The 17122-nt window shown below is 38.6% G+C and overlaps 1 protein-coding gene across 2 annotated transcripts in view; it reads left to right on the forward strand.

The window, feature by feature from the left end:
• Window positions 1-6227, forward strand: part of LOC126109677 (uncharacterized) — a 96985-nt gene extending 90758 nt beyond the window's left edge. For both annotated transcript variants that reach the window (XM_049914727.1, XM_049914728.1), the window contains one exon: window positions 5235-6227. In XM_049914727.1, the coding sequence (XP_049770684.1) occupies window positions 5235-5556 (322 nt within the window). In that variant the 3' untranslated portion in view covers window positions 5557-6227. The remainder of the gene's footprint in view (window positions 1-5234) is intronic.
• Window positions 6228-17122: the final 10895 nt, after the last annotated feature.

The raw sequence follows: 17122 nt of genomic DNA on the forward strand, positions 1-17122 counted from the left end.
TATTGTACTATTTGCTTCTAGAATGTATTATCTCACAACAGCTTTCTGGTTTAGGGGATATGTTTTATTGTGGAGGTGCACTGTGTCCGAGTTTTCTAATATCTGTCGATGTGGAATCTGTCACTCTTCAAAAATATCACAACACGTAGTTGTAAATGATTGTGTTTGTTGTGTGGATCATCCACTGCAGCACTGACTCGACGCTAGTGGAGTGCACTGCAGATAGCGTGGGTGCAGATATCCGTGGAGACTTTTCAGCTGCTAAGTATTAACTGCTTGTCTCTCAGACAGCTGTCACTCTGGATGCTACAGGATGGTCGTGAGAATGAGAAAGTTGACTGCAATTAATTTGCCTTGATTGGATTGTAGATGATTAACTTACATAAGTAATGTAATTTTACTCTCTTAATACAACTGTGCAAAGAAAAAGGAAGAAAACAGACACCACGCACAGTATGGTCAGGAGTGTCACGACTTGAATTGATGGTAGTAAGAAAGATCAATATTCCTGTCATGATGGTGAAAGTGAGGATGATTCAGATAACTGTTCGCTGATAAAAACTGTTTGAGATTTGTTAAGCGCCGGCCAGAGTGGCCAAGTGGTTCTAGGTGCTTCTGTCCGGAACCGTGCTGCTGCTACAGTCGCAGGTTCGAATCCTGCCTCGGGCATGGATGTATGTGATGTCCTTAGGTTAGTTAGGTTTAAGTAGTTCTAAGTCTAGGGGACTGATGACCTCAGATGTTAAGTTCCATAGTGCTCAGAGCCATTTGAACTATTTGTGAAACATTTGTTTACAGTGTTGCTTTTGTTAATAAAGGCACTGAGACATCAAACGACTGTATGAGCATCTAGAAAATGCACTGATATGATTTACAGTCTACAGTAAGCATTCACCACAGACATCAGATGGTGGATGATAAACTGAAAGCTAAGATAGTAACCAGCAGGATCACATTCTGTGTATGCCAGCACATTGGCCAGGAGAATTACCACCACAGTCAGATGTGCCCTATATGCTTTTGCTCGGTGTACGAGGGGCGTTTGAAAAGTCTGTGCAAAAACAAAAACTACTTACGTGTTTGGGGTCAACCTTTTTGGTTTTTTGACATAGTCTCCTTTTAGACTTATACACTTTGTCCAATGCTCTTCTAATTTGTTGATTCCTTCCAAATAATAGGAATTGTCCAAGTCTGCAAAATAGCTATTAGTTGCTGCAATCACCTCCTCGCTTGAATAAAATCTTTGTCTGGGCAGCCAGTACTTCAAATTGGGGAACAAATAGTAGTCTGTGGGAGCCAAGTTTGGAGAATAGGGGTGTGTGAAACATCCTATTTCCAGTAATTTTGTGACCACAACTGCTGAGGTGTGTGCTGGTCCATTGTCGTGATGGAAAAGGACTTTTTTAAGTCCAATTGCCGTCGGTTTTCTTGCAGCTCTGTTTTCAAACAGTCCAGTAATGATGAATAATATTCAGCTGTGATAGTTTTACCTTTTCCAGATAGTCGATGAGCATTATCCCTTGTGAATCCCAAAAGACAGTTGCCTTAACCTTTTCGGCCGAAGGAATGGTCTTCGTCCTTTTCTTTTTTCTTTCTTTCTTTCTTCTTCTTCTTCTTCTTCTTCTTCTTCTTTCTTTTTTTTTTAATGCAGATTGTTCCTTGGTAACCCATTGTTTAGATTGTTGTTTGATCTAATATAGTAGTGTATCCATGTTTCATCTACAGTGATGAAACGATGCTTGAAGTCCTGCTGATTCTTCCTGAACAGCTGCAAACAATCCTTGCAACACTTCACACGATTCCGTTTTTGGTCAAGTGTTAGCAATCGCGGAACCCATCGTGTGGGTACCTTACTCGTGTCCAAATGTGTATGCAAAATATTATTTACCCATTCATTTGAGATGCCCACAGCACTAGCAATCTCATGCACCCTAACTCTTCTGTCATCCATCACCATATCATGGATTTTATCAATGATATCTGGAGTCGTAACCTCCACAGGGCGTCCAGAATGTTCAGCTTCACTTGTACCCATATGGCCACTCCAAAAATATTGAAACCACTTAACTGTTCTAATTGAAGCTGCAGAATCACCGTAATGTTTATCAAGCTTCTCTTTACTCTCCTGAGGCATTTTGCCTTTCATAAATTAATGTGTAATCAGCACACAAAATTCTTTTTTTTCCATTTCTTGACAATCACTCAACTTCCTTGATTCACACGAATTCCAGACACAAAGAAATAGACCAATATGGTGTGCGTTCTATCCAAAGATGCTAATAACTAAGCATGACCTCAAATATGTGCCAGTGGTGCCATCTCTCGGACTTTGCACGGACTTTTCAAATGCCCCTCATACTCTACTTTAGACACTACGAAATTTTGTAGATAAGCTTTCCCTTTATTCTGCGAGTGAAGGGACCATAGTTGTAGCATCCTTAGTGCAACACGGCATTCGGGTTTGGCGAATATGCAAGTTGTGTAATTTGTGTGATGCCCTGACTTTCCAAAGTCTCAGATGTGCATACTTCAGTCTAAGAATGTAGATCCAGGAATGACAACGTGATGTAATAGTTGTCTATTGCTACCAGGATGCTTGATGTCAGTGTGCCCCCTTGCCTCACACCATTGAGGTGCTCGATTTCAGAGAGTATCCATGGCAGGTGTGCCTGTCACTATCACTTCATGGACATTTTACCTTATTACAGTTGTTGTGGTTTGTATACTGCCGGTATCCACTTACAGTGGTTGGAAGGAAACGCGCGTGGAAATCCACCATCCTGATGGCGGGGTTCGAGGACGGCCACGGAAATCGATCTGGGGACTCGTCACGATCAATCTCGTAGGGAACAGAAAACTTTGTTATGATAAAAGTACCTTATTTAACAGAAATGTCTGTGTCTAGTCATATTATTTGCAGTGTACAATCACATTCTCAACACTCAAGTAATGTTTGAACACGAGTATCAACTTTTGGAATACAATGATTTACATTTACATCGTAAATGAAATGTAGAAACAAATGCGTCTGTTCTTAATTGCAAAAGCAAACGCATTTGACATGTGTCAATTACAATGCCATCTTACCATGAATGGGAAAGAATGGTTTGAGTAAACTGTACTTATTTTTTGGTGAAGAATCCAGATATGTAATAAACATTCAGGGACTGGTACTGTGAACCCCTGATTCCATAATAGACTCTTAACTGTATGATACAAAGTAAGACGAGTCATATGACGTCATAAATATTGAGATTCATGAGAAACTTGCCTTGTATTCTTCAAACGTGTGATTGCTTCAATTCAGTACATTTTTCTTAGCACTGTTCTGTCGCTGTCAACTGTGTTCACTATGCTCAACTGCCACTGTATCCCTCTCTTTCTTCCACACTGCCATTGTCTCCTTCACGCTTTCTGTATGACGACGGCTATGTACTGTCTCTCAATATTTATTACTTTTCCGACTCTCTCCCACTGCCAGTGTCTCCTTCTCTCCCAGCATAAAAACTGTGAATATGTTAACGTGCCAAAATTGTTGGGAGAATTTGTTAAGATGCTGAGAAAGATAGAATGAGGCAGCTGGTGCTGCACTTGTCAGTCATTTTCTTTTTAACATGGCCTCATCACTTTTGTGCTCCAACAGGAGCATTTTTCTGCTGATTCTCTTCTGTTCCCTGCCACATCAGGACATTTCACTTATAGGAAAAGAGCTGTATGTTAGTAAATTTGTTTGTTTGTTCGGGAGGAGAGGCTGATATAGTTTGCTGGACAGTGATGCACAGACCTAAAGTGTGCACCCTACAATCTTTCTCAAATGGTTTTCCAGTAACCATTTCATAAAAAAATTCATTTTTGTATTAATTATAGTTTCTTATGCCACCTTATTCCTGATGTGCCCATCAGTTCGTTAATGGTCGTAGTTATTGTGATAGTTACATGGAAGTAAGATTCTGTGCAAAATTTGAAAAAATTTGTAATGAAAAATAGGGCTCGCTGTGATTTTGCATTTGGTGCATATTACATAATATGTTGCTGTGTATGTAACTGATGTTTTTTTTAAAACGTTGTCACTGATCTGGAGAAAATTGATTTGGTGTGGCACACCCGCTTGTGACTGTGCACCACAGCATTAAAGCCAGAGGGAAATACCTGCAACATTGCCCATATTTCATAAACGGTTTGAAATATGAAAATGAGATTTTGCAAAAAGTCGGAATGCAAATAGGAGAGTATTTTGCTATGTGTTTATTAAACAAAACTTTATTAACTACCATGTTATTCTATTAAAACATACGTTTTCAGTGAAAGAAACTAATTTTTAATGGCCATCGTTACCTGGTGAAACAAGAAGTGCCGTGGGTTGTGGAACGACGTAAGTGAAGATGTAACACATTTATTTTTGTGCTGAGGACATACCTTTTCATAAGCTACTGACTCATTTTTACTCAGTTCCTTACTTAGTATATTTAATAAAACCTGTTTTTAGAAGTCTCTGGCAATTCCGTCTGCTGGCGCGTGTGATAGCAAATAAGTGTGCTGCATCTGATCAGTTTTCATGAGATTGGTGACAGAAACCACCACCCAAGTCTAAAGAACGTGTTAGCTAAATTTCATATGCAGCAACATATTATGTAATATGCAAAATCATAGAGAGCCCTATTTTCCATTGCAAACTTTTTTGAACTTTGTGCAGTGTCTTACTTCCTTGGAAATATCACAATAACTATGACCCTGAATGAAATGATGGGCATATCATCAAGAAGCTGACATGTAAAACTATAAGTAACAGCAAAATGACTTTTCTTAACAAATAGTTTCTGTAAAATCGTTTGAGAAAGATTGAGGGGTGTGTGCGTCGATTCTGTCATTGCTGACAAGCCAAAGTGGGACAAACAGTTTTGGCCTCCCTTTCCTAACAAACAAATGAGCTCACACAGCACTTTGGATGAGAATTGGTTACTGTACATTGGCCACTGTATCCGGTGCGGACTCTGTTATCTGGCTTAAATACCATAATAAAACACCTGAATGGATTATCCAGTAACAGTATATTAGTGAAATGTTACTGAATGTCCCTCAATGTTTCATTCTTGAAAGTGACTCACAAGATAAATAGTTTTGTCAGTTACCTTGCTCCACAGTATCGTCATAGGACTGTTGAAGAAAGCAAGGAAGTAAGTTGGAAATGTAATGCTTACTGTATCAACAATTAATTTTTTTCAATCTGTGCACAGGAAGCTACATCTAGAGAACAGCGAGGGTGATCGAAGTGTCGTGGAAGAACTGCACGAGCGAATGGCTGATCTGCAGATTTTTGGCATGGTGCGTGACGAGCCTCCGTCAGTGTTCTCGGAGAGCGACTTGAGTGACGACTCCTCCGATTACGATGATGACGACGATGATGATGATGTAGGTGGAGGAAACGGAGCGGGTCCAGGTGGCGGCAACGCAGCCGGAAACTACAACTCTGAGAATTACTGCGCCGGCGGTGGCTGCAGCGACATCGAAGATGTCGACGTCTCGCTCCTCTTTCTGGAGAATGGGGAGCTTGAGTGACCCAGCATTGAGAGTGACCCTAAAATTTCACATTTGAAGAATAAACTAATGTTAATGTGTGATTCAGAATATGAAAATTCTCGCTACAGTGTGAAATGCTCTGATCTTTGATGAAATTTGTTACCTGAAAGAAAGAAGAAAAGTTTTCTGTAACATTACCTGCAATTTTGCAGTAATGTTATTTTATGGCTCTTGTTTCTAAAGGGTGGATAATTTTCTTTTAATATTACCAACAAGTATTTCAAAATAACGTTGCAAGTCAATTTTGTATGTTGTATTAGGTTTCATAGAATTTATTCTAGTCACTAATTGTATCTGTGTTATATATGTGATTGATTCATTATTGCTCAAACAAATACCTTACAGTTTTCTTAAACATTTAGCTATGGAGATATTACATATCAAGTGTATTAGTTAGGATTGTTGGACAGCTTTCGGGTTTGTCCAAAGACATCAGTTAAGTTATACTAGGAATTTTGTGATGCAGTTAATTTCTCTTGTTGCAACTGTGAACAAAGCTGTTATTGGGATGTATTTTAGTGCAAAAAGTTGTAAACTGAAGGACATGCCCATGTGGTGCACTATTGAAAATGAAATGAGCATTTTTTTTAAGTTCTTATGTTCAAAATAACTGCCTTACTGGTAAACTCCAAACAAAATTGATCACTGATGCTTCCCCATATTTCGCTGTCATTATTGGCGCACAGAGCAAGTGCCTATATTCTGTGGCTGCATCTTCTAAATTGCCGGAGTTAAAGGAGAGAGTAAGTGACAGTTGCCAAAACCAAATCAACAGTTGATAAATGAAATACATTTAAAATACTTTGATCAAAAGTGAAATTTCAGTGCTGGAAAACATAAAGGCCTACTGCTAATGTCGTAATCACCTTAGATCCATTGCTTCTCACCTTGCTTCATTTCCTAGTACCTGTACTTCTACATACAAGATTTTAAGATGAATAGTATTTGCAACATTTTTTCCGCTAAGATAGTACTAAATTTACATTGACATAATTTGTCTACATAGTGACCCTGCCTTTTCTTTTCAGTGCACTTCTTCAGTTGTTGCTGAAGATTTCCACTGTCCTCAGGTGCAGGTAATGTTCCAGAACTGGCCCTTGTGTGTGCCAAAAAATAGAGCTTCACTCTTCCTACAGAGGGTTCACTCAAGAATTTCATTGTGGCTGGAGACTGTGACTGTTTTCATTCCAAGATGTTACATTTCAAAGTGATAAAATTACGGTTCATCTCTACTGATGATTATTTTAAAAAATGTTTCGTCTTCTTTAACACGATGATCCAGCAACCAAAACACACTAGGAATGTTAGTTATGATGTGTCAGGAACATGCCACACCTTTATTCTTCCATGTATACAGAAGGCAGTGCCTAGGGAGTGAGCTGTTCAGAGTTACTAGAACACAATTTTTTCCCCTTTTTCATCAGATATATTTATTGGTGCCAGTTTTACTCTCTATGTATTTTGAAGCTAGATAGCTTCATTTTTTTTTGCCTTGAAAGGATGTGTGAATTGAAATCTACAAGCTCATATATGGTGTGGTGATCTAGTGGTAATGTATCTAGTTAGAAATGGGAAGCTTGTAGGATTGAATCCCCACTGGGTCACTGTTTACCAATGTGCCTTTCAAACTACTGTATCATTCACCACTAAGTGATGTGGAGATTCAATGGAAACAATTGGATTTGGGTTTAAGGAGACCACTCACCAGAAAGCAGGAGTGTTAAGTTGTTGATATGCGCACCCAAAAGAAAGAAACTTGAAATTCCTGCCAGATTAAAACTGTGTACTGGACCGAGACTCAAACTCGGGACCTGTGTATTTTGCAAACAAGTGCTCTACCGACTGAGCTACTCAACCGTGACTCACAACCCGTTCTCACAGCTTTACTTCCACAAGTACCTCGTCTCCTGCCTTCCAAACTTAACAGAAGCTCTCCTGTGAGACTTGTAAGACTAGCTCTCTTCAAAGAAAGGATCCTGTGGAGACATGGCTTAATTCCCTTCTTGAGACATCCCCTAGGCAGTGGCAAGCCACGTCCCACAATATCCTCCGTTCGAGAAGTGCTAGTCATGCAAGTTTTGCAGGAGAGCCTCTGTTAAGTGTGAAATGTTGGAGACGAGGTACTGGTGAAGACTGGCAAAAGTAAAGCTTTGAGGATGAGTTGTGAGTCATGCTTTGGTAGCTCAGTCGATAGAGCACTTGCCTGTGAAAGGCAAAGGTCCCGAGTTCGAATCTCGATACGATACACAGTTTTAATCTGCCCCAAAGTTTCTTATTAGTGCACACTTCCTTTCTGAAAACCTGCTAGATTTTGGAGTTACCCTCTGCTGAGCTAGAGACCCCCCCCCCCCCCCCTTCCTCACACACACACACACACACACACACACACACACCTGTGCCCTTACATAGTGCCAGCTAGACTGACAGTGCCAATGCTATGTTGCAAGAGGTGGGCAGGTTGTGGTGGGTGTGGTATTGGGTTGGGTGGGTAAAGGGAGGAGGGGGAGGAGGCACCGAGAGGGACTGGATGGGTGGATGGCAGCTTGGAGGGAGGTGGCCGGTTTGCCAGCTAGGAATGTGGGATGGAGAGGTGGCAGGTATATGGGTTAGGCACATACCGCACAATTGTTGTGGCCAGTGCGAAGTGGTACACACTGAAGGCAACATTGGAAAGTGAACTGGGAGGGGCGACAGGATAGAGTAAGTGGAAACTGTAGGGCGGAGGGTGGTGGGTGGTGTCAACCTTAGGTAACCTACTGTCCCCGCATCACCACCCAAAAGCTTCGTCGTACTCCGTCCTGTTACCCCCTCCTAATTCATGTTTCCTTGTCGCCTTCAACATGTGCCACTTCCCACTGACCACTACAACTGTTCCAGCTCATATACCTGCCACCCCTCCCTCCCAGTATTCCTAGCTGCCAAACTAGCCACCTCCCTCCGAGATAACTAGCCACCCATCACCAATCCATTCTCTCTGCCTCCTGCCTCCTTCTCTCTCTACCCCCTCCACAACCAGTCCACCAGCTGCAAAATAGTATTGGCACTGTCAGTGTAGCTGCCACCAGGGTGGGGCATAGGTGCGTGCGTGCGCATGCATGTCATTACCTCTAGCTCATCAGAGAGTAACTGTGAAAGGTAGCAAGATTTCTTCCTTTCGTGTGCGCCTATTGACAACTCAACACTTCTGCTTTTCAGTGAGTGGTCTTCTTTAATTCTAAAGTGTTTACATTCTACAAGAACTTCCCTACAACATTCAACTTTAAGACCTAGATACAAGCAGAATACTTAATGCTACCTATGTGAAGCTGGACTATGTCACTAGTAACAGTATAACTGTAAAATATAATCTGTAGGTGGGGTGACCCAACGGAAAGACTTTCTTCCACATCACCCCAGTATAGAACAATTGTCTGAGTTCTTTCCGGCAGTTCTATTGTAATATCATTTTGCAGGTAAGGTTGGTATAGACAGACTGGTAGTGTAATACCCCAGGTCTGTATGAGGCAGCAGAAGTTTGCAAATATCTGTTACTTTATGCATCCTATCAAGGTGCTTAGAGATGCTGTTTTGCTTCAAATTCAGTGGTGTGTAAAACATACAAGCCAGTAAATACATTTGAAGAAAAAGGAAGTGTGTTCCATCTTGTCAATGACACAACTTGGTAATAATCACAGAGTTGTCACATAAGATAAACGACTGCTGTGTTCATCATATTGTGTTTTCTACCCCACCCCCACCCTCGCTCATTTCAACCTGTGCCCCCCCCCCCCCCCCCACCTTAAAAAAGAGAGAGAGAGAGAGAGAGAGAGAGAGAGAGAGAGACTGCTGAACTTACAGTCTACAGTACTGCAATTCAGTTTGTAAAATTATGCATGCTGGATGTATTGACTAGCACTGTGTTGCAGTGTAGCAAGAGAGTACTTGAATGTTAATGTGAACTGATAACATATTGGTGAGGCTGGTCAGGATTATCTGTACTTTTGATTGTATCAACAAGAATGATTACTTATAGCAGATTTGTTGAGTATTGGATTCTTGTCAAAATATGAGAGACTTTCTACTGTTAGTAGTAAATTATGATAATTGAGAAGACATTGGAAGATGTGAATAGTAAATGAGCAAACAGATAAGGTGGTGAGGTGCTTCCTAACGAGTAAATGAGCAAAAGGATAAGATGGCGAGGTGTTTCCTAACGACGATAACATAAGTTTTCAGCTTTATACAGACAGTTCATACTGAAAGTTGCTGTGGCAGCTAATGATATTGGTACTGTTTCCTATAACCACTCGGTGTTGTGTCAATGCTTCGCTTTGTGCTGTATTTGATGCTTTACATGGGCTGTGATTATTAGAATTTAGGTGTATCAGTGTAATCCTTGCAAGTGGTTCCCCTGAACGGGCAGCTGTAGATGAACTGTTCACGTTTGTGCTAGACAGTGGTTAAAATTGTGCAGTTCGTCCACAGCTTCCTCTGCAGTCTTTAAAGATTTTAATAACAATAATAATACAAAAGAGGTGTATTGGTCACATAAAATGAGGTCTGCTACCATAAATACTGTAATCAAAATATTTTCATACATTGCAAAATTGTAATTAGAAGTTTTTGACTTACTGTTCAGAAACAAATGGATTTAATTAGATAGTAACATACAGAGACAAGGATTGTGATGTATTAGGCCATCATGTTACAGATCTGAGGGTTTAGAGCCATAACAACATACATACAGAATGAGTGTTTCAAGGTAACAGTGCAGACACTACCACTGCTGCAAATAAGTTCATGTTGCTAAAAATCATCATACCTCATGGTTCTGAGAGAGTGTTTACACTTGTCAGCTTTAACATTAACTACCATGGGACAAGAAAATGAACACTATTATGGATATGTTGTTTTGACCTTAAACATGTTGGTACAATATAGTAATAATAACAATGATAACAAAGAATGCACTAATATATAAAATTTATTTTGCTGCACTGTGGTCAGTTTTATACATTTGTAAGTGTGTTATAATTCCTCAGAAATTACGTAAACCACAGCAATTATAATGCCAGATGATTTTAACATTAAAAATGATTACCACCATGAGAACATCGTGAAATACATAAGAAACATAAAATTGTATTTATTTCTGCAAATGTCAGTGAAACATACATTACTGAAAGTTGAATATACTTTAGTCATAATTAGTATTAATTTCTGTTGCTTGACCAGCTTTTGTATCTCCAATGGTGACTTGTCAAAATAATGATACTGCTTCAGTATAATCCTCATGTTGCAAATTTATATAAGACCCTAGAGCATATCTTTCTTTGTGGGGTTTGGAGATGACTACAAAGTCTGAAAGATTCTTGCAGCTTTGTTTTAGCTCTTTGGAAGATTTCCAGTCTTTTAAATTCTTCAGAAGTACTGCTGTATTTAAAACATATGTATTCAGATTTTTCTTTTCAATGCTGAACCCAAATTATGTTGAGCCAGTTGAAATTATTTCCAACACTCAACCTTTCTGCTCTTTTTCTTGTAGCGCCTTAATTCTGGGAAATTCGGTATATCCTTCTGCTAAGCTAAACTCACATCGTATTTTCATTTGTAATTCTAATGATTGTGACCCATTCTGATGGGTCAAATATATCAAGTGGTCTTGTCTTTTTCTCTACTGAGGCAAAAACAGGGCTGCACTCCAGTTGGCTCAAAAACATTTGATTTATTACAGCGTTATCAAAATGAGCAACAGCATCACAGCAAGCACATTTGCATTTCTGTTTTGCCCTCCACATGTATTGGAAAAGAAAACAAAATGTGCATTTTTTCTGGGAAACTGAACAAGGATAAAGCGATCTCTGCAGAAACATGTTTGGTGGTCCTTTCACTCCACATGTAGCATGCGGTTTCTTTCAGAGTTGTATTGTTCACAGATAGGTTTTACACAGTGTTGACAAAATACTGCTTTAGTGTTTTGTCTTTGGACAGTAGCAGACAGCCTCCACATCAAATTCAATTGCATGTGTTTTTCCTGGTCTTGTCGATTTTTTTGTAGCACTTTGAATATTGAATATATGTGAGCATCCTGTTTCCGAATGGGGAATTTCTTTCTCTGTGGCACACATATGAAAGAACCTGTGCTTCCGTTAGGCTACAATGTACGGTTTGTTCTTCAGTTAATGTACGTTATATTATGGTTAAAACAGAAGCTATAGCAGCTGTGGCTGACAGGGATTCTATCATGCCCTGGCACCTTCATCAATTTTAATCTTTACCAGCTTTACCTTAATGTTACTGATACCAAGATCTGTATTAAACATATTGTGAAAAGGATAGACTGCTACTTACCGCGAAGATGACACGTTGAATTGCAGAGCGGCACAACGGAAAGACTGTTATGCATTGAGCTTTCGTACAAAGCATTCTTCAGAAAGGGAACACACACACATTCACACAAGCAAGCACACCTCACGGACACACGACTGCTATCTCTGGCCATTCCAATATGTGCTATTTTTTGTTCTACTGCTGTTCGCTAATGACAATTTCTCTCTCGAGGCTGATTTTGCTACATAGTGATTAGAGTCACAATTTTGCCCTCTGCAGGTCAGTCCATGTATAAGTGAGGTGGAGCTATGGGTATTCTTGAAAATGTGGTCAGTATGGTTGATTATTCAACGGAGATGAATCCCTTTGTGTGGGAAGCAGGTGCTCTTAGTTATTATATTATTCCGTCCTGAGATTTGGCATTTTCATTGCTTTCTTTGTGCACTGAATGCTTTCCAGAGACTCCGTGTTCACGTTCATTCCTTCCAATTTTAGTGTTAAAATTTCTGGCTACTGACATCGAGCTGTGCTTAGGTACTGTGCAACATACTTTTTCAGATCTTTATGAAACTGTTCTTTTATTATATCCACCTATTCTTCCATTACTGTTGATAGGTTACAAAATTGCTCTCTTATTGTAAGTTTGCACAATCTTTCATTAATAGCTTTCCCTATTTTTCCTTGTTATTATAAAACTGTTCCAAATTGACCCATTATTTCCTCTGATGAATATTTGGGTTTGTCGATCTGCCCATTTCCTTGCCATCTTATTTCCTGTAGCCTACAATGTTATACTTAAAATTTAAGATTTCACTGGCTATTTCTTTCATTGTTCCAGGCTGAGTTGTCGCCCTCACATGTTGTTATTGTCAGGTTCTTTACACGTTTCCTTTTTGGGGTTGTGATACATATTTTCCATCCAGTATCCGAGGCTTCTGTTGTGTTTTCTCAATTGCCCTTTGTATATATGTATTACAGCATGGGGTTATCAGCCCATGCCCAAACCTCAGCCTGGGGACCAGGATTTGTGTGAGATTTACTCCCTTAGAGAAGCTGGCTTCAGCACATCACTTGGAGCCCTCACTGGCCTGTGTTGTGGGACACACTTTGTGTGGCTCCCCGGTCAAGACCACTCCGGGTCAGTTGACCCTTCTGGTAGTTGTGCTCCCGCCGGCACAGCTCTTGACTTGGACGGAGCATTCAGTCCCTCTCATTTGGTGCTGAAGATGCCTTCGATGAGGTGGTGTCTCCTGGGAGGCAAATTTTTTTGGAGAATGAAGAATTCCACTTGCAAATTATTTCTGCCCACATTAGTCTCTGCCATACTGTTGTATAAAATTGAGAAATGTAACCTTAATAACTTGAGAGGAATTGTGTAGGTTTTTTAAAGCAATCGTATTGACCAACTAGGATCACGTTAACAACTTCAGTTCCTCTTCTTCCCTTGTTGTTGTTTTCCTATTTTTCCAGGATTCCCTCATTTTCTCCCCATGAAGTCTTTTCCTTTCTTCTGTCCATGTTGTTCCCGATTTTTTATTTCTTCTGCTTTGAAAGCCTTCCAAATTTAGTATTTTGTTTTTAAAACGGTTTCTTTCTGCTATATTTCTGATTCTTTGATGTTCTTTCTTTCAAGATCTTTTCTTACTTCTGTAGTCCATGCTATTGTCGATTTTTCTTCCAGAAATATAGGAGTATTTGTTTTGTTAGTCTATTTCCATACATTCGGTAGAGATGTCCAAAAAAGGTTAATCTTTGTTTGGCCATTACTTCAGGTATTTTCTCTATATTTTTGTAGATCTCCTCATTTTTTTCTTATTTCCCAACCATCTACAGTTTTCATTGCACCCATATTTTTCTAATAATCCTTCTTTCCAGTACCTCTAGTTTATCCATCTTATAGTTCATCGTTAGGCATTCAGATCCATATAAACATTCTGGTCGTACCACTGTGGTGTAGTGTTTTAGTTTTGTTTTTATAGATATACATTTCTTGTTGTAAATATTTTTGGTCAAACCATATGCTCTTTCCATTTAGTTAATTCTTACATCTATTGCAGATTTTTCTAATCCATTCTGTTGTGTAGTTTCTTCAAGATATTTAAATTTATTTACTCGCTCTATTTTACCTATTTGTGTTTCTATGTATTTTGGTGCATTTTTTTATATTTGTCATGAATTTTATTTCTTCAGCTGAAATTTTGAGACCAGTTCTGTTTGCTAATTTTTCCAGAATGTTTATTTGAGTAACTGATTCTGTCAGGTTTTCTGCAAGTATTGCGAAATCATCCGCAAAAGCCAAGCAGTTTACCTTAATTCCATTTGTTTTCCTTCCCAGAGTTATTGGTTCAATTTTGTGATTTTTTAGCTTCGAATTCCAGATCCTTACAATTTTTTCTAGAACACAGTTAAAAAGTAAAGGTGATAAACCATCACTCTGTCCAACACCAGTTTTTATTTCAAAAGGCTGAGATGTTTCTCCAATAAATCTGACTTCAGATACTGCATCTGTTAGTGTTTCACGAATTATGTTCGCTAGTTTCGATTTAACACCAAATTCTCTAATGACCTTATCTATCATTTCTCTGTCTATACACTCAAATGCTTTCTTGAAATCTATAAATGACACTAGTATTGGTTTGCTGGTTAACATTCTATGGCAAATTATTGACTTTAAGGTTCTTATTTATGTATAAATAATTGTTATGCTTTTATATTGAAACAATTCCTTTGTATTAACACTGCATGACTTACACATACCATCACTGTCGTGGTGATTTGTTGTGGGCTGGTAGTTAGGATCTTTCAAGTTGTCAGATGTCAAATCTAAATAAAAATCACTGGTAGTTTTGAAAGGTCTACAGCCAACTTCATCTTCCACAGGAGTGCTTTCTTTAATACAGCCATCACTTTCTGTAGTACAATTACCGAATAATGCAAAAGTGTCTTTAACGCAGCATTTAGTATGTCTGTGTTTTATCTATTAAGTCTGTAATGAAACATAACTTACCACAACCTGCAACAGAATTCCTACCTGATGATGAAAGCATATTGTGGTAGGGTAAGTGTACTTGAATTCTCTTCATTTGCACACTTTTGGTTCTTCTTAAGTATTTTTATTTCTCTGAAAGACATGACATCACAAGAGCAATGGCTCGAATGACATATTGCTGGCAATGAATTGATGTGTACCATCCACCACAATAATTGATATGTACTGTTCCAGATATTGTTTATTGCAAGTTTGTTAATTAATTGTATGTTCCAGGGATCATTTGCACAACAAATTGTTAATACCAGCAGTATGTTACGGTGAAGGTCAATCCACATTTTCAATGCACACCTAAAAATACACATCCACTGTTCAGTGTCAAAACAACGTATCTCCAGGTGTGCTATTGTTTCCTTCGATCCCATGGTGCTGCAAAGGGAGCCAAAATGACGTATAAGCTAATATGCTACTATGACATTAAACTGTATTTGTAAATATGCTTCAGGGGTCCCAGTACTTTATCATTAAACAGGTTACTTCTGCAATACAGTAAGAAGTAGATTTGTCAAAATGACCAATTTTGTATATATGTTGTTATAACTCAACACCAGTCCCCTGAAATAAAAATTGTGCAAGAGAGGTATTTATTATACTACAGTATTTATTCAACTGAAACAGTCATTTTACTTTAGCAACTTTTTATCTGCTTTGACCAATTGTTGCTCATTTCAAAGGATCATACACTTTGTGTATTTTAGTGATAAAGTGAGATTTCTGTGTGTGAGCTGCTGCTTGATATACTCTGTCCTGAAAATGATCAGTGTCGTGCTCAAAACTGATAAAAAGTTTTGAATCTATAAATTGACTGAATCAGCCAAATACTATAAAAAATTTAAATTGGTTGTAAACTTCAACACTATTTCAGTGGCTGTGAAATGTATTTATGAGGCAGACTGATTAGTGACTGATTCACTTTTCCCCCCATTTCTTTCTGTGGTTGTGAATTGATGTGTATCTTAGTTGTATTACTAAATGTGAATACACCTGTGGCATCCTAAGTAGTTCCTTTGGAGGTCAAATTTCACATGAGAAAGTCTTTAAACTGTGGTATAATAAGTGTTTTATTTATTGAAAAAGTTTGTGTGTTATCTATTAATGGCCTATATTTATGGATGTGTAGACAAATGTGTGTTAATATACTCTTATAAAAAGAAAGTCATGCTTATTTAATTTTACACGTTATGTCTGAAACTGATTGTAGTTATTTTCATTGGTTGTGCATGTTGTGAAAATCCAATGATTTGTCAGTGTGCCCTCTCCAAATGTAAACTGTGGGGTTCTCTAAGGACCAAATACCCTGCATTACCACTATAATTATTTTAATCCTATCTGCAGCAGTCTCTTGTTTTGTTCAAAGGTAAGTGGGGCTTTTCAGGGAAAAATTATTTTGCCTTCATGAAAGTCTGTTAGTACTGTGATGACCAAATAACTATCAAGTTTGTGGACATTACATTTATTTTATTGCTTAGAATATAGTTCTTGCATTGTCCTTACGTCAGTCACATTTTGCAGAGTCCATCAAAGTTAGTGAATTTTTATCTCCAGCTCATTTTATTGTTACCCTCATTTATCCTCTTGCTTTATTTAACTGTAGTGGTAGGTTTATATGTAAGGTAACAAGAGCTCACTGAGGCTACTTTAAAAACTCCACATCAGAATACAAGGGTCTATCAAACCTTTCAAACGCTGCCGATAGATAGAGCTGGGTGTGCCGTTACACTTCAGAATATACTTTCAAGATTGAAGTGTTAATGGATGCATGCTAGTAATAGCAGTAATACTAATAGTTTTATTTGTCCGTGCACCATTTTTATGATGTTATTGGATGCATCACGTTTTCATGGAGTTTATAAATTACACTTGTAAAGCCCATGCATATATCTGTAAACATATTTCAATAAAATGAATGATTACTTTAACCCATTAGCGCTGTGCGTTGCCATATGGCAAAGTTTGTAACACATTTTTAAGATCGTTGAGTCCACGACATCAACAAAGTGAGGGTGCTGGCAGCACTGGATTCCTTTCCGCAAGACTGTAAAGATCACTACAATGCAACAGTTTTAACAATACATTTAAATTCCAAGGTATAATCAGTGTTGGAAGTAGTTGTTCGCTGACTGACGAAGAAAAATGGAATATAAATTCGAGTAAGTATGTTTTACAGAGTAACTTACGATATAGAAT

Source organism: Schistocerca cancellata, chromosome 12, assembly GCF_023864275.1.
Source record: "Schistocerca cancellata isolate TAMUIC-IGC-003103 chromosome 12, iqSchCanc2.1, whole genome shotgun sequence".
NCBI classification, from domain to species: domain Eukaryota; kingdom Metazoa; phylum Arthropoda; class Insecta; order Orthoptera; family Acrididae; genus Schistocerca; species Schistocerca cancellata.